The sequence below is a fragment of the Pelophylax lessonae genome (genome assembly GCF_965119305.1).
Source record: "Pelophylax lessonae genome assembly, chromosome: 4".
In the NCBI taxonomy this organism is placed as follows: Eukaryota; Metazoa; Chordata; class Amphibia; order Anura; family Ranidae; genus Pelophylax; species Pelophylax lessonae.
The window spans coordinates 305,055,935-305,083,691 of NC_138771.1; the positions used below are offsets into that span (position 1 = coordinate 305,055,935).

Genomic DNA, 27,757 nt, shown 5'->3' on the forward strand with positions numbered 1-27,757 from the left:
TAGCCAACAAAAAAAGTACTACGACCTCCGTAGGAAACCCTCTCCACAATATGCCATTGGGGATCTTGTTTGGCTTTCTACAAAAAATCTGAGACTAAAAATCCCTAGTAAAAAACTTGGACCTCTATTTCTGGGACCTTTTCCAATAGAGAAGCTTATTGGAAAAGCTGCAGTACAACTCACATTGCCAGTAGACTTCAAGATACATCCTGTCTTCCATGTGTCTCTACTGAAGCCCCATGTTCCTAACCAAGGAATAAGGCCTACTATCTCACCTCCACCTCCTGTACAAGTGGAAGGTGGAGAAGAATTTGAAATAAAAGAAATTTTGGATTCCCGTTTCAATAGAAGAAGACTCCAGTATCTTGTACGATGGAAGAATTATGGGCCCCAAGATGACACCTGGCTGGATACCTCCGATATACATGCCCCTAGACTGATTCGCAATTTCCACTCGAAATATCCGGAAAAAACAGTTCTAGAGGCCTTCCGGAGCCGGCCTTAAGGGGGGGGGGGGGTACTGTAATGTTCCGGTACCTCTGGTACCCTTGTTTCCATATTTCTCCTCTCCTAATTGCGTCCCATCTTGTGTAACATGGGACGCATATACCTTTAAGACCAGATGACATCATTTCCGAGCGCCGCTATGAGCGGCTATTTCAATCGCTGGTTTGCTCTCACTCATCGCTCGTTCAAACCCACATGTTCATCGCACCTACGCCTGAGAAATCGGAGCTGCTGACATACCTCCCTTGCTGAACTGAAGCCGGAACCTCGCTGGTGATCCGTATCTCGCTACGGGATCACCCCTCTCCAATGGACACTGTTATTCCTAAACCTATCTAAGTGATAAGTACCCCGCAGGGGATTCTTGCTAACCAATCTCCTACTGTCATCTACTGCAATTACCAAGACTATCTGTATCTATCTATTCACTATCATCTGCATAAGACTGTTAGCTCTTGGGACTACCTTGAACTATCCTTGCACTAGGTTACTCTGTCTAAGTATACTCCATCTGTGTCCTCTTACCATCTGCACTATACTTGACATCAGAACCTATCTGCTTTACCAACACCTGCAACTCTCCTAATACTACTTCTAGTGCTCACCATACAATAGCCTGTCTCTCATCTATATATCCTCATATACTCTATCCCTCCATTAAACATCTATTAATATATATATAGTATATAACAGGCTGTACACGGTGATGAAGTCCTGAGAGTTGAATATGTTGTTCAACAGATTCTCTACAAGGCTACTGAGTGTAATAATTCTGCAGCTGTAAATCCATCCACAAACAAAAACGCATGAACGTTACACAGCATGAGACTCGTTAGCAGTAGCAAGGAGTGCTTGTGTCTGATTGGTAATTGGACCAGAAGATAACGGAATACCGTTAATAAAACTAACAGAGACAGGTTTAGATTTTGAAATAATAGGTATTTTATTTAAAGCAACAAAACTAGTGTCAATGTGGTTCCCACAAGATCCTGTGTCGATCATAGCCTTGGTGGTGATCCTATTATGGTCCCACTGTAAGGTCAAATGAATAAAAAGATAGGGATTAGAAAAAGAAGTCGTTAATCCCCCCAGCAAGACATGTGAACACTCACCCTCTTTTTTGCGGACAAGGGGACAGACGCTTATCAAATGATCCGGGAGGCGCAGTACATGCAGAGATTTTCAGATCTTCTCCTGGCTCGTTCAGTAGACGATAATGGTGGGCGTATGGTTCCTACCTCCATAGGAGTAGGGTCAACGGGCGAAACCCGAGAAGGATTGGATAATGGTACTCCCATTTTCTCAGCCTTTCTTTCTCGCAGTCGCCTGTCAATATTGATGCTGAGTTGTATTAAGGCATCCAAAGTGCCAGGTAAATCCGCTCTGGCGAGCTCGTCTTTAACGGCTTCTGATAACCCGAGTCTGAACTGGGTTCGCAAAGATGCATCATTCCACCCTGAATCAAGGGTCCATCTTTTGAACTCTGCTACGAAGTCTTCAACAGGTCTCCTTCCTTGTTTTAAAGCCCTCAATTGGCTGTCAGCAGTACTCTGCCTCATATAGGCTAGCGAGTTCTGCTAAAAATAAAGGATAGGAGTTAAGAAGAGGGTCATTTTTCTCAAAGAGAGAGTCTGCCCAAGCCCGTGGATCACCCGACAAATATGAGATAGTGGTGCAGACTTTAATTTGGTCTGTAGTGTAAGTACGAGGTTTTAGATTAAAAAGCAATTGACATGCGTTTTTAAATTCACAAATTTTTTTTCGATCACCTGTAAACACTAGAGGAGGGTTTATTTTGGGCTCACGAGGTTGAGCAGCAGTGAGCTGTGAAATACGAGCTACCTGCTGTCTCAAAGTCTGATTTTCATTTTTCACTTCGGTAAGGGAAAGGATTAGTGCATCTGCCTTTTGTGTTAGTTGTAACACATGAGTGGCTAATTCTGCTGAATCCATTTTTTTTTTCCGGGTTCGTGCAATCTGTAATGCTCCGGCGTTGGTTTAGTGAACTGGATTTGCAGCTGCAGAATTTCCACTCAGTAGTCGTGCAGAGATGTGTTAAATCACCATATCCAACTCTCTAGACTCATCATTGTGGCCCAGCCTGCCTCAGCATGCAAATATACAGGCACTCAGATAAGATGTTCCTGGAGTGATAGGTTGTATACGATAGTATAGAGGTGATGTGCTGAAAGGATAGGCGTGAGTAGTGATAGCAATGATAGGCACTCAATAGTAATGTTCAGGAGTGTTAGCAGATGGTGATAGATAGTAAGCAGATAGGTTAGCAATCATGTACAATTAACAGGTGGTAGGGGACAGCAGATGAAGTGTACAGGAATTGCTAACTCAGTGCAAGGATATAGATGGTAGTAGACTCAAGAGCTAGCAATCTATGTAACAGTGCAGATGATAGAAATAGTAATGCATAGATAGCAACAGTCTTTAGTATACAAGAGTAGATAGTGTAAGTTGATAGGAAGGAATCCCCTGTGGGGTACTTATCACTAGTTGGTTTTAGAGAGATGAGGGGTCCGGTAATGAGGAGAAGGATCGGTAGCGAGATACAGGATCCGTAGCGAGATACAGGAAATAGCTGGAGGCTTCGGCAGCGTCAGACAAGGCTGTGTAACAAGCGGTTTGCACGAACACCTTGTGAGTGAAAACCGGCGATTGAAATACCCGCTCAGAGCGGCGCCTAGTGATGACGTCACAAGATTTAAAGGGACAGGTAGCTATATGCGGAAGAATTGGGCTGGAAGGGTACCAAAGGTACCAGAATCTTACACTACACCAGTTTGCCCCTGTTCCGAAACCTTCACAGAAAGAAGACTCCTGCATGTGGCACGGTCCGAAAAAAACGGAAAGGCTTTCCTCAAAGGCTCGTAAACACCAAGCTGAGAAGAGGGGAGACGGCAAGTCTGAGAAATGAGGAAGTTCTGGCTGTGAAGTGGAGGGACAGAAGAAATGTGTACATGTTGTCTTCAATCCACAATGACAACTATGTGGAATCCTGAAGAAGGAATGGCCCAATCCGAAAGCCAACATGTGTACATGAGTACAACTTATTCATGGGGGGAGTGGATTTTAACGACCAAATGATGGAACCCTATCTACCCACAAGACGTACATATCATTGGTACAAAAAAGTAGCAATTTATATTTTTCATTTGGCCACATACAATTCCTATATATTATACCGCAAGTCCACCGAAAGCCCCCAACCCTTCCTTTATTACCTGGAGGAAATCTTCACAACCCTCATATTTCCAAACGGCCCACCAGAAAACATTCGATCTGACGTAATAAGCAGACTGTCTGAACGCCATTTTCAGTAAAATCCCTCCCACACAAAGAGACCAAAAACGGCAGAAAAAATGTAGGGTGTGTACCAAGGCAGGAATTCGAAAAGACACCCGCTATTATTGTCCCCAGTGTCCTTCCCAACCAGGCCTCTGTGTAGACGACTGTTTCCGCCGTTACCATACTTGTCTAAATTATTAGTATGGTAAACGTAGTCCTCCGCCTTCACCCCTTATACCACTGTATGCTCCTGAAATGACCCTGGCCTGTTATTCAACTACGCCTTTGCCTGCTGATTTTGTACCTATGTCTGCCTGCTCCGGAACTGACCCTGGCCTGTTTTTTGACCATTTATCTGCCTGCTGTTTCTGTTCATACCTCTGCCTGATCTGGAACTGACCCTGGACTGTTATTTGACCACACCTTTGCCTGCTGATTTTGTACCTACCTCTGCCTGCTCTGGAACTGACCCTGGACTGTTTGACCACGATTTTTGCCTGCCTCTTGAAATAGTGGGATTCATACCACAGGGGTCTCGCATATGTGAGGGGACCAGAATTGTTTTTCTGGATGAAGAAAACAATTTTTTTGTTTTTCTTCTTCTCAGATTAGGGTCTAGATCCCGGAGGCTTCAAAGTGATTTGGGTGGGAGAAGCATCTACCCCTGTCCCCATTCTATCCCGACAGAGGCCCTACTAGAGGACTTACTACCATCATGCCTCTGCCTGCCGCATGCACTGACACTGGACTGGTATCCTTGCCTGGAGAATTGCATGCACTGTTGCTGACCAAGTCCCTGCCTGCTGCCTGGACTCAACTCCTGTGGACAACTGCACTTCTAAAACTACAGGTAAGCTTTTGTTTACCCTTTGCTCAGCAGAATGTATTTTGGGGTGTAATTCATGGTAATTCATGGTATGTGCATGCTATGTTTCTTTGCATGTTGGGCCTCTGTATGTGACCTGACTGCGTAAAAGTCTCACACATGTGGTATCGCCATACTCAGGAGGAGTAGCAGAATGTATTTTGGGGTGTCATTTTTGCTATGTACATGCTATGTGTTGGAAATATCTTATAAATGGACAACTTTGTGTAAAAAAAATGCGTTTTCATTTTTTTTTTACATTTTCCGAAAGATTCTGGAAAAAAATGACATGTTCAAAAGACTCATTATGCCTCATAGATTATACGTCGGGGTGTTTGCTTTCCAAAATGGGGTCATTTAGTGGACTTTTTCATTGTGCTGGTGCTCCAGGGCTTTCAAAAGTGTAATAGGTGGTTGAGAAATGAAAAGTGTATTTTATGCTCCGAGAACGCCTGGAGGTGCTACTTCAATGTTGGACCTCTGTATGTGGCCTGGCTGTAAAAAAGTCTCACACATTTGGTATCGCCATTCTCAGGAGGAGTAGCAGAATGTATTTTGGGGGGTCATTTTTGCTATGTACATGCTATGTGTTGGAAATATCTTATAAATGGACAACTTTGTGTAAAAAAAATGCGTTTTCATTTTTTTTTTACATTTTCCGAAAGATTCTGGAAAAAAATGACATGTTCAAAAGACTCATTATGCCTCATAGATTATACGTCGGGGTGTTTGCTTTCCAAAATGGGGTCATTTAGTGGACTTTTTCATTGTGCTGGTGCTCCAGGGCCTTCAAAAGTGTAATAGGTGGTTGAGAAATGAAAAGTGTATTTTATGCTCCGAGAAGGCCTGGAGGTGCTACTTCAATGTTGGACCTCTGTATGTGGCCTGGCTGTAAAAAAGTCTCACACATGTGGTATCGCCATACTCAGGTGGAGTAGCAGAATGTGTTTTGGGGTGTTGTTGTAAGTATGCATGTGCCATGTGAGAGAAATAACCTGTTGAATATGACAATTTTGTAAAAAAAAAAAAAAAAAATTAATTTTGCAAAGAATTGTGGGAAAAAATGACAACTTCAAAAAATTCACCATGCCTCTTATTAAATACCTTGGAATGTCTACTTTCCAAAAAGGGGTCATTTGGGGGTCATTTGTACTTTCCTGGCTTGTTAGGGTCTCAAGAAATGAGACTGTCAGTACATTAGGCGTGATCAATTTTCAATGATTAGCACCATAACTTGGAGACTCTCTAACTTTCACGCAGACCAAATAATATACACTTATTTGGGTTCTTTTTACCAAAGATATATAGAAGTATAAATTTTGGCCAAAATTTATGAAGAAAAATTACTAATTTGCAAAATTTTATAACAGAAACTAAAAAAAAAAGTTTTTTTTTTAAATTTGCGGTCTTTTTTCATTTATAGCGCACAAAATAAAAAGCCCAGCGGTGAATAAATACCATCAAAAGAAAGCTCTATTTCTATGAAAAAAAGTACGAAAAATGTATATGGGTTGAGTGTTGCATGACCGCGCAATTGTCATTCAAAGTGTGAGAGCACTGAAAGCTAAAAATTGGTCTGGATGGGAAGGGGGTTTAAGTGCACAGTAGGCAAGTGGTTAATACAAGAAAGGACTTTGCTTGCTTTGGAAACCACAGCTTGGCATTGTATAATATTATTAAGCTTAGCATCTACCAGAACACCCAGATCCTTCTCCGCTTGTACTCCCTCTAGTATGTAAAATGCATGCATATTCTTAGCCCCCAAGTGCATAACTTTACATTTATCAACATTAAACCTCATTTGCCACATAGTTGCGCAATAAAAAAATGTACATTGAGATTGGCTTGTAAGTTGGAGACATCCTGTAAGGAAGTAATTCCACTGTGGGGCACACCACTGATAACCTTAGACCATTCTGAGTAAGAATCATTAACCACTACTCTCTAAATTCTATCTTTTTAGCCAATTTTCTATCCATTTACAAACTGATCTTTCCAAGCCTGTAGACTTTACCTTATACATTAGCCGTGTGTGGGGAACTGTGTCAAACGCTTTTGCAAGATCCAAGTATACTATACTACATCCACAGCCACCCCTCTGTCCAAGGTTTTACTTACCTCCTCATAAAAAGAAATCAGGTTTATTTGACAACTTCTGTCTTTTATGAATCCATGCTGTCAGTTTCTTAAAATATTTTTTTTCCAGCAAGAACTCATCTATGTGGTCTTTTATTAAACTCTCCCTTATCTTTCCGACTTTAGAAGTTAAACTAACATGTCTATAGTTACTTGGCAAACACTTTGATCCCTTTTTAAATATAGGCACAACATTTGCCCTACGTCAATCCAGTGGTACTATTTCAGTCCTTAACGAGTCCCTAAAAATTAGAAACAAAGGCTTTGAAATGACTGCGCTCAATTATTTTAGAATGCGTGGGCGAATGCCATCTGGTCCAGGCACTTTATCCACCTTTATTCTGTCTAAATATTTCTGGACCATATCACTTTTGAGGCATTCTGGATCATTTGGGGCTGTGTCAATACCATCCTCAATATGGTCATGACTGAGCTCCCCCATCCTCTTTTGTATACACAGAGCTGAAGAATGTATTTAATAAATTTGCCTCCTCTTTGTCCCCAGTCACTCACTCCAGATTGAAAGGGGATAGGGAACTGGCGCTGCCTGGGAAAGGACCTAGTACCAAATAATGTATCACAAATATAGATATAAATATAAAATAATTAATAGTACTTAGAAGTAATCCCTGTTTCTACCAAGCGAAATAGATATATCTTATAGCAGAGTATATAAAAACAAGTAATATTTCTCCTAAAACCAAAGTACTGTATTTAAAAGTGACTAGTGATAAAGTGATATAGTGATAGCAATAAATAATAAATAATAAATACTTGTGAACAATATTATACTATAGGTGACATCTACCATATATATATATATATATAAAAAATTACTTGTTTTTATATACTCTGCTATAAGATATATATCTTTTTCGCTTGGTAGAAACAGGGATTACTTCTAAGTACTATTTATTATTTTATATTTATATCTATATTTGTGATAAATTATTTGGTACTAGGTCCTTTCCCAGGCAGCGCCAGTTCCCTATCCCCTTTCAATATTTACACCGATATAGCAACGCTATATTTTAGGGAGGCTGCAGCCCAACCCCTTATTTCTCCATAGCGCGGGTTCTCCTATTCTCATTTACTCACTCCAGATTATTTTGTAAAGGGCCTACATGTTCAGACCTAACCTTTTTACAATTAATAAATATTATTTGAAGAATTTGTTGGGGTTTGTCCTACTATCTTTTGCAATCTGTCATTCAGTTTGAATTTTTGTGTCCTTGACTTCTTTTTACATATTTTGTTATATTCTTTACATTAATTAAACAATGATAGTTTTTCTTCATTTTTATATTTTTTTAAAAGCTCTTTTTTTTATTATTTATAGCTTTTTTAACCTTGACCGTGAGCAACACAAGTTTTTATTTTTAGCCTTTTAAACTTATTGCCCATGGGAATATACTTTGCAGTGAGTTTGAAAACAGTCTTTTTGAAAAAATTCCCATTTCTGTTCTGTGTTCATCGATGCCAATATTCCCTCCCAGTCTAATTCCTGGAGAGCAGCCCTCATCCTTGGAACATTTGCTCTCTTAAAGTTAAGTGTTTTTATATTTATTTTGTTGCTTACAGCTAACATTAAATTAAATGATATTATGGTCACTGCTACCCAGATGTTCTGTTATATGAACATTATTAATAAGCTCTGCATGTTTTGAGATTACCAGGCCCTACAGAGCATAGTTTCTAGTCAGGGCCTCAATAAACTGTACCATAAAATTGTCATAGGTTTATACATTTTTGCCCTTTAACTGTTCCAGCAGTGCCATTACTCCAGTCAGTGTCTTAAAATTCCCCATTATTATCACTGTCCCACCCCTTGCAGCCCTTTCTATCTGAGTCTCCACCTCCTCATTAATACTGGAAGGTCTATAAAAAACTCCAATTGTAATCTTTATATTACCCACACCCATGTACATTTCCACCCATACTGCTTCAGACTCATCACACTCTCCATCAACTAGGTCCTCTTTCACACTCACTTTGAGATCACTTCTCACATAGAGACAGACACCACCACCTCTCCGTTTTGTCTTTCCGAAAGAGAGCATAGCTAGGAATATTAATAGCCCAGTCATGTGAAGAATGAAGCCAAGGTTAAGCAATACCAATTAAATCATAGTTCCCCTCGTGCACCAGAGCTTCAAACACACCTATTTTGCTTGGCAGACTTCTGGCATTGGTGAACAAACACTTTAATTCATTGTCACATTTTGCACACTTATTTGCATATTTTTTATTTTGGTACAAATAGTACCATTTTCAATAGTTGTTTGTAACATGGGAACCTTCTTATCCTCTGCCATAACTCTTCCCCCATCTTTCCCCATTCCACCCATTATATTCTAATTCACCCTCCCCCCTAAACTTTGTTTACATAGACAAAATTACCATTCTGCCTGTGTACCGAATGATCAGCAGGTGCTGCCAGACATCGGGTCTGATATCCAGAAGTACAGGATTGTGTATATATATATATATACACGATCCTGTGCAGGGCAGATGCCCTGTAGCAGTAAAACTGATATAGTGCAGTCGGCAAGTTTCTATGTAGCTAGGCTGTGAATAAGTCTAACACATGTGGTATTGCCAAACTCAGGAGGAGTAGCTGAATGTGTTTTGAGGTGTAGTTGCAAGTATGCATATGCTGTGTGAGAGAAAAACCTGTTAATATGACAATTTTGTGAAAAAAAATCTTCATTTTCCAAAGAAAATGATCAATTTTCAATGATTGGTACCATAACTTGTAGATTCTCACAAAAGCCAAATAATATACACCGGGTTTGAGCTCTTTTTATCAAAGCAATGTAGCAGTATAAATTTTGGCCCCAGAATTTATGAAGAAAAATTACTTATTTGCAAAGTGTACGGTGAAACAAAATCGGCGCTAATTCAAAATCGTGATGGAAGTGTAAAATAAAAATCTGTGTATAATCAAACACAATAAATAAATCAACATCAACACTAAACTGCTGCACGAAAATCAAAATATGCCAAGATCATAATAAACTCAATATCCCACAAAAATGTGAACCATTGCTGTGTGCTAAATAAGAGGTGCAGTCTGTCCAAATGTCCTGCAAAGTAAATATGTTCAAAATGACAGAATATAAACAAAAATCTTCTGTGCTTAGATAAATCTTCAAAGAAACATCAAACAATCAAACATTCGTGAAGTGAAGGTGCAAAACAATGTTGATCCAATCTCGGTGCTGTATGGTGTGCAGTGGCCGCTTACCTCAAACACACAATAAAGTGCATGTGTACATCCAAGTTATAGGTTCTGTGCTCGAAATCCAGCTCCACCAATAGTTTTCTCCAATGGATGGATGGTATAATCCCTGTAGGGAGGAGCCAGGTGACGTCACTTCCGTGTTCACGGCCGTAACTGGAAGTCCTACTGTGTGCCGCATTGAGCGGAGCTACTGCTTGTTATTTACTTTTTTCATGTAAGTGCGATACTTTTTATTTATTAAACATTTTTTACATACTGCACCATGAGCGCTCTAATTCTTTACATCCCTATGAGGCTCGATGGGTGCTTGTGATACAGAATTGCTGAACGGAGGATCTACACTGTATCAGGATACCTGCTCATCACTGACCACAGGGATTATACCATCCATCCATTGGAGAAAACTATCAGTGGAGCTGGATTTGAAGCACAGAACCTATAACTTGGATGTACACATGCACTTTATTGTGGGTTTGAGGTAAGCGGCCACTGCACACCATACAGCACCGAGATTGGATCAACATTGTTTTGCACCTTCACTTCACGAATGTTTGATTGTTTGATGTTTCTTTGAAGATGTATCTAAGCACAGAAGATTTTTGTTTATATTCTGTCATTTTGGACATATTTACTTTGCAGGACATTTGGACAGACTGCACCTCTTATTTAGCACACAGCAATGGTTCACATTTTTGTGGGATATTGAGTTTATTATGATCTTGGCATATTTTGATTTTCCTGCAGCAGTTTAGTGTTGATGTTGATTTATTTATTGTGTTTGATAATACACAGATTTTTATTTTACACTTCCATCACGATTTTGAATTAGCGCCGATTTTGTTTCACCATACACATTGCTATTCACGGTGGGAAAACCGATTAAAATTGGCAGCTTTTTCGTTTATGATTTAGGATAATTTGGCTTGCTCCTATCAAACCCCTTAGGTAGCGCATTGGTCCACATCTTTATTCATACTTATTTGCAAAATTTATAACAGAAACAAGAAAAATTTGGGAGTTTGTTTTTAACATTTTCAGTCTTTTTTCATTTTTAGCGCAAAAATATTAAAAAACCCAGTGCTGAATAAATACCACCAAAAGTAAGCTCTATTTGTGTGAAAAAAAAGGACAAAAAATTTGTATGGGTATAGTGTTGCATGACTGAGAAGTTGTCAATCAAAGTGACACCTAAAGCTGAAAAATGGTCAGGGCAGGAAGGGGGAATAAGCGCCCAGTAGGCAAGTAGTTTATCTAATGAAAAAAATATAAGTGATATAACTAAAGGTTGGTTGGTAAGGTATGTCTTTTTGCTGATGATACAAAGGTGTGTAATAGGAATGCTATACCTAGAGGTGTGAGTAACATGGAATATGATTTGGCATTGCTGGAAGATTGGTCAAAGAAGAGAAAACTGCATTTCGATGTTTCTGTAGCACTGGCCCCTTGAGGGCTGCTGGAGTTTCACACTTTAAGGTTCCCCTGGGTTACCCGTAGCAACTGCAAGCAGAATCTTAACACTTTACTTTCTTGGCCCAGTCAATGAACAGTCTAGGGGTTGTTGTTTTATTTAATATGGGGATGTGAGAAGGGATGAGTGGGATACTCCAACTGAACTATTCACAATGTTGAGGACTTCTATCTGAGAATGTGGAAAGGTCGCAGTTTCATCCTGCCACTAGATGAATCTGAGGTAATGTTCCTTAAGTAATTATCTTCAGGGTACTCACCTAGTACCCCCTTTCTATCCACCAGCTGACACCAGTCCTCTGACTACTCTACTCCATAGTGGCCCCCTTCCTGGTCAGGCCCTTAGACACGATCCCCTGTACTCATGATACTGCTTTCCAGGTTCTGCAGTGTCTCAACTCCTTCAGTCAGCTCTCCTGGACCTCTGGGTTCAGCTCCACACTTCTGGCTCACCAGGCCGACTGCCTGTGACCATACTCGAACCACTGCAGAAGAGGAGGCAGCCGCCACCCTCCTTCCGGGACTCTGCTCACGAGCCAAAGACCTTGAGCACATGTGCCCCTGGCTTTTTTTACTACACCCCCAATGCACCGAGACAGCAGCCTGTGCCAATCCCTGGGGCTGTATCAAAGCCTGTGTGTCCATTGGTCAGGTTTCCTCCACTGTGCAATGTGCCTCCCCATTGGTCCAGTGGGGACACTCCCTCAGACCACATGAATCACACACTGAGCACATTGAGCCAACCTAATTCACAGATCCTGCTCCCTGTTAAACAGAGAGAATATAGAATTTACCTGCTGCTCCTCTGATAGGCAGACAGAGCCAAAAACTATACTCACTCTCTAGCATCTACCTAGGAGGGTGCTACATTTCTAAATGTAAAATAATGCACCTAGGGAAAAAGAATCCCTTGAGAGAGTATAGCATTTGGGGTATAGTGTTGACCAGTACTACAGAGGAAAAGATTTAAGGGTACATATTTCAGATGATTGCAAAATGAGTGAATATAATTCTAGGATACATTACTAGAGGGATCACCAGCAGGAGGACGGAGGTCCTCATTCCCCAGTATAGATCTTTAGTGAGATCTCATTTCAAATACTGTGATACCTCATTTACAAAGTAGATATTATTAAGATAGAACAAATTCAGAGATGGGTAACAAAAATGGTGAAAGGTTTGGGGAATAAAACATATCAAGAGCGACTTCAGTAACTTAATTTGTACAGTCTGGAGGAAAGTAGGGAAAGGGGAAACATAACTAAAACCTTTAAATACATCAAGGGGGTGAATAAGGTTCAGGAGGGAAGTATTTTCCAATAAACCAAAATCAAGAACACGGGGACATGACCTCAAACGAACTGGAGGAAAGTTCAAAACTAATTTTAGAAAGTATTACGGTACTAAATGGGTAGTTGATGCTTGGAATAAACTTCGAGCAGAGATATTGTGTTTTCAAACATGCTCAGACTAAAAAGTTAACCAGAAAAAATATACAAAAAAAAAAAATGTATATATATATATATATATATATATATATATATATATTTACTGTATATATATATATATATATATATATATATATATATATATATATATAAAAACAAAACCGGGCACACTTGATGGACCTCTCGGCCTTTTTTCTGCAATCACTTTTCTATGTTTCTATTTTAAATATTGATTGGGATGTGAATTTTTTCATTAACAATAGTTGATTTAAACATCCCAATTTTTTACCCTTTTTTATTTATTTAATATTATTTATTTATTTATTATTCCTTTTTTTTTTCTACTTTTTTTTCCCTCTTTTTTTTTCTCATTATCTTCTTTTGCTATGATCTTAGTTTATATATTTGTATTTTGATATACTTATTTTTTATTTTTTATTTTAATATATATTTTTCAATGACTAAATTAATAATATCAACCAAATAGTGTACATGTTAATCAAATTACTACACCAAGCTGCACACAAAATAATTCAAAAAACGTGCATGTGAATAAACAAATGAGTGTCTTAAAATTATACAAAAAATAAATTAGATATAAGAAGTGAAAGTTCATAAAGTCCCACAATGTGTATAAAGTTAGTTTTGTGACAACATGTGTTCCTGGATGGGATCCTCTCAGTAATCAAGGTCCCGTGAGATCGGCAATAAACTTGTGACTCCTGTGAATTACACAGATCACCTTGAAATCCACCACCAATGTGAAAAACCACGCCCACTTACCAGAAATTGTTGCCCCCCCCACTCTCATGGTATGGGAAAATGCGTTTTTAGGGTTTCAATATCACCAGTCCCCTCTGGGTTAATGTGCAATCTTTGAGTATCCTCCTCCACACGACTCCAATGTAGTCATATAAGAAAAGAGAAACCTCTACTCGTGTGATACCGTTTAACAAATATATTTATTTAAAACATAGAAAACCCTTCTTCCATTGCACTTGCAATGTTGATATAAAAAAGCACATTGGTGTGAATTAGGGGGATGCAGAGCACTCCTCTGGTCCTTACCACCTCGACGCGTTTCATCACTTCCAACTTCCCCAGACCCCCAGTCTTTTTTTATTTTTCTTGATGTTATATTGATATATTAAAAACATTCTTTTTTCGTTAGTATATGTCATTAAAAAAAACAGTTTGGAGCAGTTTGAAAATCATACACAAAGGGGCACTGTTTAATTTGTATATATGTGTAAAAAGGGCGCTCCCACTATGAAAACCTAACATGTGTAAACGGTAGCATAAACTCTTATATATACACACACAATATCAAAGTTCAAAGATAAAAAGAAGTCAAGATCAAAATCAATAAAAGTCCATCATATTGGTGAAAATTATTGCAGTTCAATCAACCATAATTAAAGTGCTGAGGTGCCAAATGCCAAACAAAATTGGTGCAGTCCGTGCTCCCCTCCTGTGTGCCCACTCACTCACCAGCTGCCATAGACTCCCATAACAGAAGTCATGTGCGCTTTGCAAAACATCTCAGATGCTGGGATTAGTAGTCCTCCAACAGAGCTCCTTCTTTGTGGATGCTGTTTAATTTGTGGTGTCCTTTTTTATGTTTTGGTATTGTCCCTTGTCTGATCTTCATATCTGGTATTTAGGTTTCTCCTTCCGCCTCCTGGTCTTATCAATACTTGCTATGTGAGCTCTCCTTCTAGCCACTCTCCCTGATGATGAATGTTATAGTGAAAATGCTTGGGGTCGGGCCAGCGGATGTGACGTCACCACGCTCACTGATATAGGAAGCTGTTTTGCAGATTGAGAAAGCGGCTGATTGAATGGTAAACAACAGTTTGTCCTAAATGGCTCCTCTGCCTTTTTAATTATGTGAGTGTGCATTCATATGAGATACCTGTGAACTGGTCGTAGTACACTAAGAGAGCTTTTTTTACTCCATGTGTTATTGGTCTGTCCGGGTTGGAGCATTTCAATTGGACCAGTCGCTAGAAGATTACTGGAACCAGACATCTGTACCCATTGAGCTCTTTATTATCATATTCTTATACACGGTCACATACCTTCTGGAAAGGTACTTCATGTGCCCTTGAGACGATCACATGGTGTTTTGGAGTATCTCTTATATTTGGGTTGAAACATATTTTTTAAAGAATTTGTTTTTGAATTTCTTTCTAATCACATTGACACTGGGAAAGGTATGGCCTTTTTTTTATTACACTTTGTGAATTTGTGTTTCACTATATGGACACTTAGCTTATTGTTTTGATCACTTTGTTCTTATTTTGTTTGTGTTGTGCATTTATGTACTGTAGTGCTGCACTTTTGTGTGATATAATATTTTGAGGATTCTGTATCATAAATCTTAGTGCTAGCTGCTCCTTTTTTTTTTTTTTGTTTACTTCTAAGCATGGAGGTATTCTTTATATATTAGGTTGCAATCTAACACCTTATTTTTTCAGTTTACTATCTTGTTTTCTTTTGCGGCCTATTGTCAAGGGTTCTGAATGGTTGCTATAAGCAACAAGAATTGTTACTGTGACACCGTTTACATACATTAAAGACATAAGATTTTATTTTCTTCTTTTTCTCACCTTGTGTGCTTTGAGTACTGTAATGGGAGTTCTGCCAGTTCTTTTTTCCGCCTGTTTATTTCTTAATTCATCTGCAAACACATGTAATATGCTTCTGGGCTGTGGACTTTGTTTATTGGTGAAGTTATTGTCTCAAGTTTGCAGATGCTTACTTTCCACAGCTTTCTTTAATCTGCCCCCTCAATGCAAATTATTGCTACATGCCTGCTGATCCATGACTAAACACATGCACTATATAAAAATCATCATGTTAGGATTCCCGGTATTATAGACAGTGATTCATCCATGTTTGAGAAGCAAAATAACATTTCATTTTAATCAAAAAGGAACATTATTTATTAGTGCATTACTATCTACAAAGCATTGTTAGCATTCACTATTATTGTGATAGTATTTATTGTATGAAGACTTTTATGGCATGGAGCGAAGTAGACACAAAAATGTACAATATATATATATATATATATATATATATATATATATATATATGTATATACAGTATCTCACAAAAGTGAGTACACCCCTACACCCCTCACATTTTTGTAAATATTTTATTTTATCTTTTCTTTTCATGTGACAAAACTGAAGAAATGACACTTTGCTACAATGTAAAGTAGTGAGTGTACAGCTTGTATAACAGTGTAAATTTGCTGTCCCCTCAAAATAACTCAACACACAGCCATGAATGTTTAAACCGCTGGCAACAAAAGTGAGTACACCCCTAAGTGAAAATTTTCAAATTGGGCCCAAAGTGTCAATATTTTGTGTGGCCACCATTATTTTTCAGCACTGCCTTAACCCTCTTGGGCATGGAGTTCATCAGAGCTTCACAGGTTGCCACTGGAGTCCTCCTCCACTCCTCTATGACGACATCATGGAGCTGGTGGATGTTAGAGACCTTGCGCTCCTCCACCTTCTGTTTGAGGATGCCCCACAGAGGCTCAGTAGGGTTTAGGTCTGGAGACATGCTTGGCCAGTCCATCACCTTTACCCTTAGCTTCTTTAGCAAGGCAGTGGTTGTCTTGGAGGTGTGTTTGAGGTCATAATCATGTTGAAATACTGCCCTGCGGCCCAGTCTCCAAAGGGAGGGGATCATGCTCTGCGTCAGTATGCCACAGTACATGTTGGCATTCATGGTTCCTTTAACCTCCCTGGCGGTATCCCCGAGCGTGACTCGGGGTGGATTTTTTAGGCTAGGATCGGTATCCCCGAGTCACGCTTGGGGTGAATATGCAGAGCGCGCAGCGGTGTCTCTTACCTTCTCCTTGCAATCCAGCGATGATCTCTCATTGCTGTGACCGCCAGCCGAGATCCCTGCCGCTCGTCCGTCGGTGTGATGACTTCCTAGTTCCGTTCCCTGCGGAACTGGGAGGGAAATTCAAACGTTGCACCAAACACAAACACATAACACATTTATATTATATATATATATATGTGTATATATGTGTATATATGTATATATATGTATATATATATATATATATATATGCACACACACACACATATATATATATATATATATATATATATATATATATATATAACGCATGAATTATGATCTAATCAATAATATAATTTTATTATATATATTATATAATACAATTATATTATTGATTAGATTATAATTCATGCGTTTGTGTTTCAAATTTATCACATCTGGGATGTCTACTAGAGTCTTGTTTTGGTCAGGTTTAAGTCAGTAATTACTAAGAATTGTAAGCCTATAATACATAACGCCAAATTTCCATGAAAAAAATTGTACCGCTTTTGGTACATAATTCCTGACATAACCATACCGCCAGGGAGGTAATAACCTGTAGCTCCCCAGTGCTGGCAGCACTCATGCAGCCCCAGACCATGACACTCCCACCACCATGCTTGACTGTAGGCAAGACACACTTTTCTTTGTACTCCTCACCTGGTTGCCGCCACATATGCTTGACACCATCTGAACCAAATACGTTTATCTTGGATTCATCAAACCACCAGACATGGTTCCAGTAATCCATGTCCTTAGTCTGATTGTCTTCAGCAAACTGTTTGCGGGCTTTCTTGTGCATCATCTTTAGAAGAGGCTTCCTTCTGGGATGACATCCATGCAGACCAATTTGATGCAGTGGGCAGCGTATGGTCTGAGCACTGATAGGCTGACCCCCCCACCCCTTCAACCTCTGCAGCAATGTTGAAAGCACTCCTACATCTATTTCCCGAAGACATCCTCTGGATATGACGCTGAGCACATGCACTCAACTTCTTTGGTCAACCATGGCAACGCCTGTTCTGAGTGGAACCTGTCCTGTTAAACTGCTGTATGTTCTTGGCCACCATGCTGCAGATCAGTTTCAGGGTCTTGGCAATCTTCTTATAGCCTAGGCCATCTTTATGTAGAGCAACAATTCTTTTTTCAGATCCTCAGAAAGTTCCTTGCCATGAGGTGTCATGTTGAACTTCCAGTGACCAGTATGAGAATGATAACACCAAATTTAACACACCTGCTCCCCATTCACACCTGGGACCTTGTAACACTAACAAGTCACATGACACCGGGGAGGAAAAGTGGCTAATTGGGCCCAATTTGGACATTTTCACTTAAGGGTGTACTCACTTTTGTTTTAAGTCGTTTAGACATTAATGGCTGTGTGTTGAGTTATTTTGAGGGGACAGCAAATTTACACTGTTATACAAGCTGTACACTCACCACTTTACATTGTAGCAAAGTGTCCTTTCTTCAGTGTTGTCACATATAAAGATATAATAAAATATTTACAAAAATGTGAGAGGTATACTCACTTTTGTGAGATACTGTATATATATATATATATATATATATATATATATATATATATATATATATACACAATATATATAACGCACTCTATAAAAAGAACTGCCAAAAACAACATAATCATCAGGTATTATTTAATGCTGCAAAGTTTTCTTGGATTTAAAACAACTTTTTAAATCACATTCCTATATTATAGCTTCTATTAAACTGATTGGTTTAGATCTGTTTTACCTTTCTGCAGCCAGAAACTTTATTGGAACTTATTCAAGCCATCAGAATCATTTGACCCTGATGCATAAACATAATGTGTACAGTATATGCTGTGAACAAGAGGAGTTCCAGCCTGTGAAAAAAAAAAAAATCAAAGTCAGCATCTACAAATACTGTAGCTGCTGACTTTTAATATAAGGACATGTACCTGTCCAGGGATCCCTCAATGTCGGCACCCCTAGCTGATTTGTCAATTGGCTTCGGGTGCAGGCGCCGGCATCTGTATTGAGAGAAACAGGAAATGAAGCCTTGTGGCTTCACAGCCTGTTTCCTACTGTGCATGTGTGAATCGCACTGTGCTTTCTGAATGGTCGCACTGTCTTCTTGGACCTCTGCGTGTCCCAAAAGGCTGCGGGGGGGGGGGGGGAGTGATCTTACTAGGAAGTGGGAGCCAGTACATGTCAAAATCAGGTACCTGCTCCCCCCCAAAAAGTGCCAAATATGGCAGTGGGGGGGGGGGGGGGGGAGCTGAGCAAGCGAGACTTCCCTTTTTGGGTGGAGCTCCGCTTTAAGGACTGAACTCATTTAGGACTGGTTATAGTCTCTCGAGCTACTATTCCTTCAACATTGATTCTTTATCCCCTAGGTCAGTAAACCACTTTTTTCCATTTGTTTTATTCATTCTTCATTCATATGCACAGCTCTTAAAAAGTTATGCAATGTCATATGTCTCAATGTATGATTAAGTAGGAATTATAGGCATTTATATTACACAGAGCATCATTTAAATACGATATTTCATTAACAAAGTGCCCATCACTTTTCCCTTTAAGTTGCAGCGATATTATCTCTATAGAACCCATCCCATTTTACAATGCACAATAATTCTTAATCCCAAATAATGAAAGAATCCCTCTGGCTATTGCATCAACATTGGCACATGAAGTTCTGTGACCCCGCCTACCCTGTCTATTGTGATGTAAAACCTGTTCATCGTGTGTTTAAGTCATTTAGATTTAACAAATCTTACAAAACACCTGAACTAGAGAAGCAATGGCTACAACCACAGATATTGGTCTCTTCTCTGCCTGGGATTATGTTGTGTTTGCTGCTGTTCTGTTCATTTCTGCAGCTATTGGAATCTATTTTGCCTTTGTGGGACGAGGAAAGACCACTTCACAAGAATTCTTGACAGGAGGAAGGAGTATGACAGCAGTGCCAGTGGCTATGTCCCTCACTGCTAGCTTCATGTCTGCAGTGACTATCCTGGGAACTCCTGCTGATGTCTACCGCTATGGAGCAATGTATAGCATCTTTGCTATATCTTATGGATTGGTAGTACTTATTTGTGCAGAAATATTCCTTCCAGTTTTTTACAGACTTAATCTTATAAGCACTTATGAGGTACGTCTTAAACATTTTATTATATGGCCATTGCCATATGAAACTAGTTATACCGTACAGTCTTAACACTATATCGTAGATTTTAAAGATCGAGTAAAGCTAAAATTAAAATTTAAAATCAAATACATTTCACAATGTGTGTGTAAATGCATGTCTATCTGAACTCCAATGGGATTGTGATATAGTTTTAAATTTTGTGTTAGCAGCCATTTAAGGTTAAATAAGGCTTAAGATTGACATTTGGAGGTAGACTTCTATAGGACATTCAGGTCTGGCAAAATAACAAAATGGTAGATATTTATTTGCGAATGCTATTTATAATTCCTATATAAGTAAGTTCATACCTAATGTTTACTGACCTTTAATATACAAATGTGCAGAACAACAGCTACAGACATGACAACATAGATGAGAAAATGCTAAGGAGACAGTGGGGTTGATTTACTAGAGGCAGATAGACTGTGCAATTTTCAAAGTGTAGTTGCACTCTGCAAGAGCAGTTGCTCCAGAATTTAGTAAATGAACAGAAGCTCAGCTGTCTTCCATCATCCAATCATGTGCAGGCAAAAATGTTGTGTTTTTTATTTTCCTTGCATGTGATTGGGTGCTCTTTGCAAAGTGAAGCCTTACCTCATTTACTAAGCTCTGGAGCAATTGCACTTGCAGAATGCAACTGCACTTTGCAAAGCGCACACTTTAGTTGCCTTTAGTAAATCAACCCCTGTACGATAGGGTTCCCCATGAAGAATAAATAAATCCTATTCACAGTCTGCAATAAGGTAAACAGGAGAGAGAAAAACTAAGGTGGACTAGAAAGTTATGAATCAGGTGGGTTTTGTATACCGTAACAGTAGATATCTCTGTTTTGAGATGTGTTGACCATTTGGATATGGGGACAGTTAGATGCATACGAAATAACTTACTCTTTCCATTGGATTTACCATTTGTAGTTGCTGTTTCAATTGAGATGTTCAGCAATAAGAGCCAGTGAGACCTGCAAATCATAGTCACAAAGCTAAACAAAACATTATTGTCATAGTACATAACATACAGTATGTATTATAGCTAAGGGAATTTAGCTTTAAAGCTTCTATGGCTGCTCCAGGTAAAGATACATACTAGAAGACCCTGATACTATTATAGCAAGTTTAAAAGCCAAGGGTAACGCTGGCCATACTACAGTAAAATTTTGTGTTCAACATTTTTCAAAATGTTGATTTTCAAATATTATTTCAGTTTTCTAATTGTTACTGGGGTCAAATTGATAATTGCAGAAGCAGGATGGGAATTTTTTCCCGAACAAACACATTTCCGAATGTGGTTTTCTTTGAGAAATTACATTCATTCTAAAATTGAATGTTAGAATGGGACGAATCGAAAAAAGTACATTCCAATGACATTCGTTTTTGATGGCTTTATTGAATGTACAAGATTTTTTGTATGAATACTCAGACAAACATTTTCAAACTTTAGTCTGACCACATTTCCTGACTTGTTCCAGGATCCATAGACTAAATACTGTATGTACAGTAGACTCTGACAAACCAAGGCAAGAGAAAACACTTGACTAATTGTTTGGCAATAACTACTTTGCTCCAATTTAGTTTACCCTACAATTAGCCATTATCCAAATCAATTTACTGTTTCTCCCAGAACTACAATGTGCTCTCAGTGTTTCATGGTAGACTGCATCAGACTTCATGGGCAGCACAGTGGGTAAGTGGCTAGCACTTCTGCCTGGCATCGCTAGGGTTGTCGATTCAAATCTCAACCATGGCACTACCTACCTGAAATTTGCATGTTCCCCCTGTGCCTGTGCGGTTTTCCTCGAGATTCTGGGTTTCCTCCCACACTCCAAAAGAAATGCCGGTCGGTTATTTTAGCCTCTTTATAAAGCCTGGTACACACTATGAGATTTTTTTTAAATTCAACCTAGCATGTTGAATGAAAAAAAACTGTCGGCTCCGGTCGAAACCTCTGTACTAAGGATCCAACATTAGTTCAGCAATCTCCCCTGCTGAGCTGTTGTGTTCTGACAGGGGGACGGCCCCCCACCAGAACACTCCGATCAGCGCTGATTGGGAGCCAATGGACTGCTGGTTTTCCAGCATGAACATCTGACAGAAGCCGGCCAGGCTGGCATACACATGGGCTGAATGTCAGACGTTTTTTTTTTTAAGCGGTAATGTCTCCTGACATTTGGCCCGTGTGAACGGACTTTAGTCAGGCCATAGATGATACGATTTTCTTTCCTGCAACCACGAGTTATAGGAAAGTAAATCGCTCAATTCCCCAATCAACACAGCCAATGTTGATAGGAGAATCCCTCCCACAGGGCTATTGTATTCTTCCGGTGGGGGTTGGGGGACACAATGATTATTACTAGCAACTATAGCTGCTGGTAATAATCACATGTAACAATCTGGCATGCTGGTTGTATCCAAGTTGATCACTGTCCATAGATGTTTCGAATCTCGGAATCTTACCATCTATGGCTGGCTTAAATTGGCCCTAGTATGTGTAAAAATGTAAGTAAGGGATCTTAGATTGTAGCTCCTTCAGGGCAGGGACTGATGTGATTGTACAGTATATATGTAAAGCCCTGCATAAATAGTCAGCATTATATCAGTACCTGGCTATAACAAATAATTTTTTTTGCTCCAAATGCTAGTAAAATATTTTAGAAACCCAAGCTCCAGTATCTGAGCTTTTATGTAATGTTCCTATAAAATATTTTATGGAATATTTATGACCCTAGCATTTTTAGATAAACAAATAAACCATATTATTATCATCACTAATTCAATTAAGAAGGTATGGGCTATCTTCCAAGACATTTTGATTCATCGCATTTAACATTATAAGTAGATTCTCCTTTCCCATGATCTCCTGGAGAAGGTTAGCTTGACAGGTCTTTATTCTATAATTACCAGGCCCTGTTTTATTTCTTATGTTACTGCTTAATAAAAATGTAGTCTCTTTAATGCCACAAGCTTATGATTTCTCCTCCATTCTTCATTTGTTTATTTTTTATTTTTTCAAAAGGGGCTAAAGATTATTTTCAATATGCAGTAGAGTAGGTTTAATAATACCTTGACTTTTACTTATCTGCTTAATGGTGCATGTTACTGACAATAGTGTTAAGTAGTTAAAATCCTAACAACATCTGTTGTTACCATTTTTTTCTAATGAATTTAAATATTCAGTTTCTTTGTGAGAAACAAAAATTCAATAAAAACATGTTAAAATAGACAATATCTGCTTTACAGAAGGCTTAGCCAGGAGCAATGTAATAACTTATAACACACACTTAAAACAAACAGCACTCTGAACCCTCCAACATGGAAACAGTGTTACAACTACATACCATGTGACAAATACACTCTATTCCTTTTCACCTACTTAGAGTGGATGTTATAAGTCTACATCAGGGGTCTTCAAACCATGGCCCTCCAGTTGTTCAGGAATTACAATTCCCATCATGCCTAGTCATATCTGTGAATGTCAGAGTTTTACAATGCCTCATGGGATGTGAAGTTCTGCAACAGCTGGAGGGCCAAAGTTTGAAGACCCCTGGTCTACATGAATACACATTTCTGACATGTCACAACATACAGCAACAATCTACATTGTATTTTTGTAGAAAAAATTGCTACTATGTAAAAATAAAATGAGTTCAAGGATAGTGACTAGGCTGAGAGGTGCAGTCTGAGAAGATAGTTTGCTGCTGGCAGGAGGAAGAATTTCCGAAGGGCCAATTGATACCACAATACTGTGTGCTGCAACGCATGTGCTGTTGGGCATTGACACGCTAAACAGCCCATTCAAAAGCAATAGACTAAAATGCAAAGCAAAGCATGTGAAATTGGAGCATTTTTGCAGTACACCATGCATTCCACTACGGTGTGGTGCAGCATACGTGTTTTGTGATGGGATGCCACACCAATGTATGCGATGTAAGAATTACCACAGCACATTAGTGTGAGTGGGTTCACTTCACTCCAGTCATCAATTTACTTGCAACACTCTTTGTAACAAGTCTCAAGGTGAGAAGCTGCAGCAGGGTTTGATAGGTGTCAGACATTTGTGAATACAGCTTAGAACTGCCGAGGAACCTGTATTTACTGTGCCATCTCAAAATCAGTATCTTAGTCCAAAAATATGGTGCTGATCTTCTGGGGAGAGAAAAGCATATAAGGGCATTGGCGGTAAGTACTGTGATCTCTGTGGGAGGTAATTCATAACTGTTAGTGGTAATCTAACCATACACATTAGAATCAGATTGTGCAGTCTCTATAAAGTACAGTCTCCTTTAAATTGGTCATTGTGGTGTGCTAAGTTATAAAAAAAAAAGTAATGTAAATTTTTTGGTTTGTTGCCATGTGTTGGCAGCCCATTCATAATCAATGGACTTGCTTAATGCAATGGATGTTAACAAGTGGCATAATACACATGCATTAATGCACCACAACTGACTACAATGACCTAAAACCAGCCAAAACTATGTAATATACCTGCCTAACCAGTGCATTTAATTGTTATCCAATCGGTGGGATCATTGCATTAAATGTTTTTTTGTTTGAGGGCCAGTATGGTTCCCTGTCATGGTGTTTGTCTCCCAGGATTGTCAACCAGACAGGTTGAAGGGCCCCGGGACGATTGTTTAATTTGGAGGAGACTGTGTTTTCAGTTTCCTCTGTGGTTGGTAAAGTCCCATTGGGGTCCTGGGCTAATAGTAGAGTCAGGACCAGAGTTTTGGGCTTCACCCTCCCGAGGAGGTCTTGTGTGCAAGGAAGAAGCGTGAATGTCTGCACAATACAGTCTGTCAGAGCAGACGGAGGGCCGAAGCCTGTGGTCGGTAGCAGCAAGGAAGCTGGAAAAGAGAGTGCCAGCAGAGGTACAGAGTGTGTACCAAACAGGGACACTGTTACAGGGTCAAGAGGACTGAGGCCATAGCCTGAGCAGCAATGCTGACCAGAGAGCAAGGTGGCTTGATATTTTTCATTTATAATACGTTATTGATGTGAAGTTAAAACCCCTGCATGGGAATTCTGGATGGACATTTTCTTTCTTGAATAAAAGTGGGCCAACAAGACCTTAAACAGCATATCTGGCATGTCTCAACTCACTGGTAAGCTCTTCACTTAAGTTAAATAACTCCCAACATTACAGTAGGTTTAAAGTAGAACTATGGGCAAAACTTTTTTTTCTCAAATCGAAAAGAGCAAGGGAGGGTTATAACCCGTCAGATTTTATTTTTGCCATCTGTGTGCCATTGCAAGGATCTTGCTTCACTTCCTGTCCCATAGCTAAACAGGAAGTGTGAGGAAATCCCTGCAAATGAAATTAATTCCTTGGGGACCCCAAAGCCACCAGAACTAGTGACCCCATTGGATGATTTCTCCTCTATTACTTTTCTGAGAACAGCCCAAAATTTTGGGATTTTCTTTTACTTTCACTTTCAATGATAATAGTAAAGAGGACAACTAGAGAGGGTGAATCTACATAACAAGAAGAGCACAGACAGCAATACAAACCTGACAGGGGGTCTAATCACTCTCCTCTCTATCTAAAACATAAAAAAAAGTTTTACCTTTAGTTATACTTTAAGTGAGAATGTACAGTCAGACTGTAATTGTGGTGTGTGCTGATCTTTACAATTACACATTACATAACATGCACATATTTAGCATGAAAATGATGTATAATGACATGCAAAATTCAACAGGTTGCCCATCACTAATATAAAACATTCAACTTCATGTAACAGTGCCACAAGTTCACAAGTTCAAATACAGAACATTTGCCCTTTCAAATGCTCCTATGTGGGTGGAACTGTATAGGAATTCTCCAGAAGGTGGTCCCTGCAGCAAAGTACAACATTTTTTTTAAGATATCTCTCATCCTGTAAATCCTCTGGCGAGGTGCTATACACAGGTCTGAGGAGAAATACAAGAATATGGTAGTTGAATGTAAAGCCAGCCAAAAATGTTACAATCTGATTCTACAATCCTTTTTAGATATACCAACACTATGTAATGTTGGGCATACTTGAACAACTCACTTGCGACCAACCAGACAGGCCCTTACAACATATAGTTGTTGGTAGACCCAAATCTATAATCAAATTATAACATGCATGTGACAATAATGGGGCCTTATGACTTCCAAACAGCATGGAGAGTATTAAGAAGTTGTACTGAATACAGTGCCACCCTCATGTCTCCAAAATTCACAAGTCAATGACAAAAATGGTCACATTTTAATTTCATGTCTACAGACAGAAGCCAAAGAAAGTAAAAGAACACTGAAAACTGTAGACACAATTTGACACAAAACAGAGCCTGAAAAAACTTTTGATGGGCCCAGTTGTAAATTGTCGTAAATGGCTGTCATAAGCCTCTCATGAAACAGTCTAGAAAGCAATAAACACCTTTAAGGCTAGTTTAAGGCTAGCTTCATTTGAACTAAAAATTAACTTTAATATATCTCTAGCTCTAAAATCATGTTAATGTACCATAACTCAAGCGATAATGGAAATACATTAAAAAAAAGTGGGTACACTGATGAAGGTCAAGATGTCAATAGGTCCAGATAACTTGTAGGACTCATTAAACCTCCTAAGGAAGATGTGCATCAGATCCCTATCATAGCTGGCCTCTAGCATTTCCTTCTGTTAAATATTATGTTGGTTATTGGATTGTGAAAATTTTTCAAATGGAAATATACATGGATTTAGAGTAATTGGCAGTCAGAGTGTATCTTCTGAAACATAACAAAATAATCCTGATGAACCCAATTTAAAGTATAGCTGCTGCTCAAGCTCTGAAGGTCCTCGTCCGATGCCAACTGCTGAGAGTGTCGGCCGGAAATGGAGCTTGTCTCAGCTCCAGATATCACCATGTAGCATTTTGAAAATCCACTAATTCGCACATTGCTGCAAGTCCGCTGTAAGGGAGCATGTGGCAGTCTCAGCGAGGGCTCCAACCGGGCCATGCCTGGGGGTGTGGCCTGGTTGGAGCCCTGCCTGAGACTGCTACATACTCCTTTTCAGCGGACCGGCAACGATTTGTGCCTTATAGGATATTTTCCCTTCTACAAAATAATCCTGATCTCTCTTCAGCATGACTCTCAGACCCTTTGATTGGGTGTAGAGAGGTCTGCAGCGCTCTCTCAGGGTCCAACAGAAAGCTGCTTTACGTGGCAGCTGCAGCTCTCATTTGACATCAAAACTACTAAAGCCGGGTGCACACTATTCGTTTTATTTTGTTGAACGAAAAAACTGTCAGCTCTGGTCAGAGCCACTGTACTAACCATGCGAGGTTGGTACAGCAATCTCCCCTGCTGTGCTTCTGTGTTCTAACAGGGAGATGCCCCCCCCCCTTCCCCCGCCAGAACACTTCGATCAGTGTTCTCTGTCATTGGCTGAGAGCACTGTTTAGGGGTCGGGAAGATGCTGGTTTTTCAGCATGCACGTCTGACAGAAGCCTGCTGAGCGGCCGGCATACACATTGGCCCAATGTCGGACATTTTATTTTTAACTGCCCGTTGTCTCCAGACAGTCAACCCATGTGTACCCAGCTTCAGGATACTGAGACACCTGCTTTTTTGAAAGCCAGTGACTCAGATACACTGGATTGAACTCTTCGTGGAACCAAACACCAGGTGAACCTTTCAAAGTACTTTTAACTTCTTAAAGGTCAGGGTTGCAATAACGAACACTGTAAGTGGCAAGCTACTGTAAATATACATGATTGCATTGTGTGTGTGTAAAGGTTT

At 39.4% G+C, this 27,757-nt stretch overlaps 1 protein-coding gene across 1 annotated transcript in view; it reads left to right on the plus strand.

Annotated features, from left to right (window-relative positions):
* SLC5A8 (solute carrier family 5 member 8) overlaps positions 1 to 27,757 on the plus strand; it is a 205,381-nt gene that overhangs the window by 77,870 nt on the left and 99,754 nt on the right. Inside the window, exon 16 of the mRNA XM_082253567.1 lies at positions 19,619 to 19,978. Within this exon, the coding sequence (XP_082109693.1) occupies positions 19,619 to 19,978 (360 nt within the window). The remainder of the gene's footprint in view (positions 1 to 19,618; positions 19,979 to 27,757) is intronic.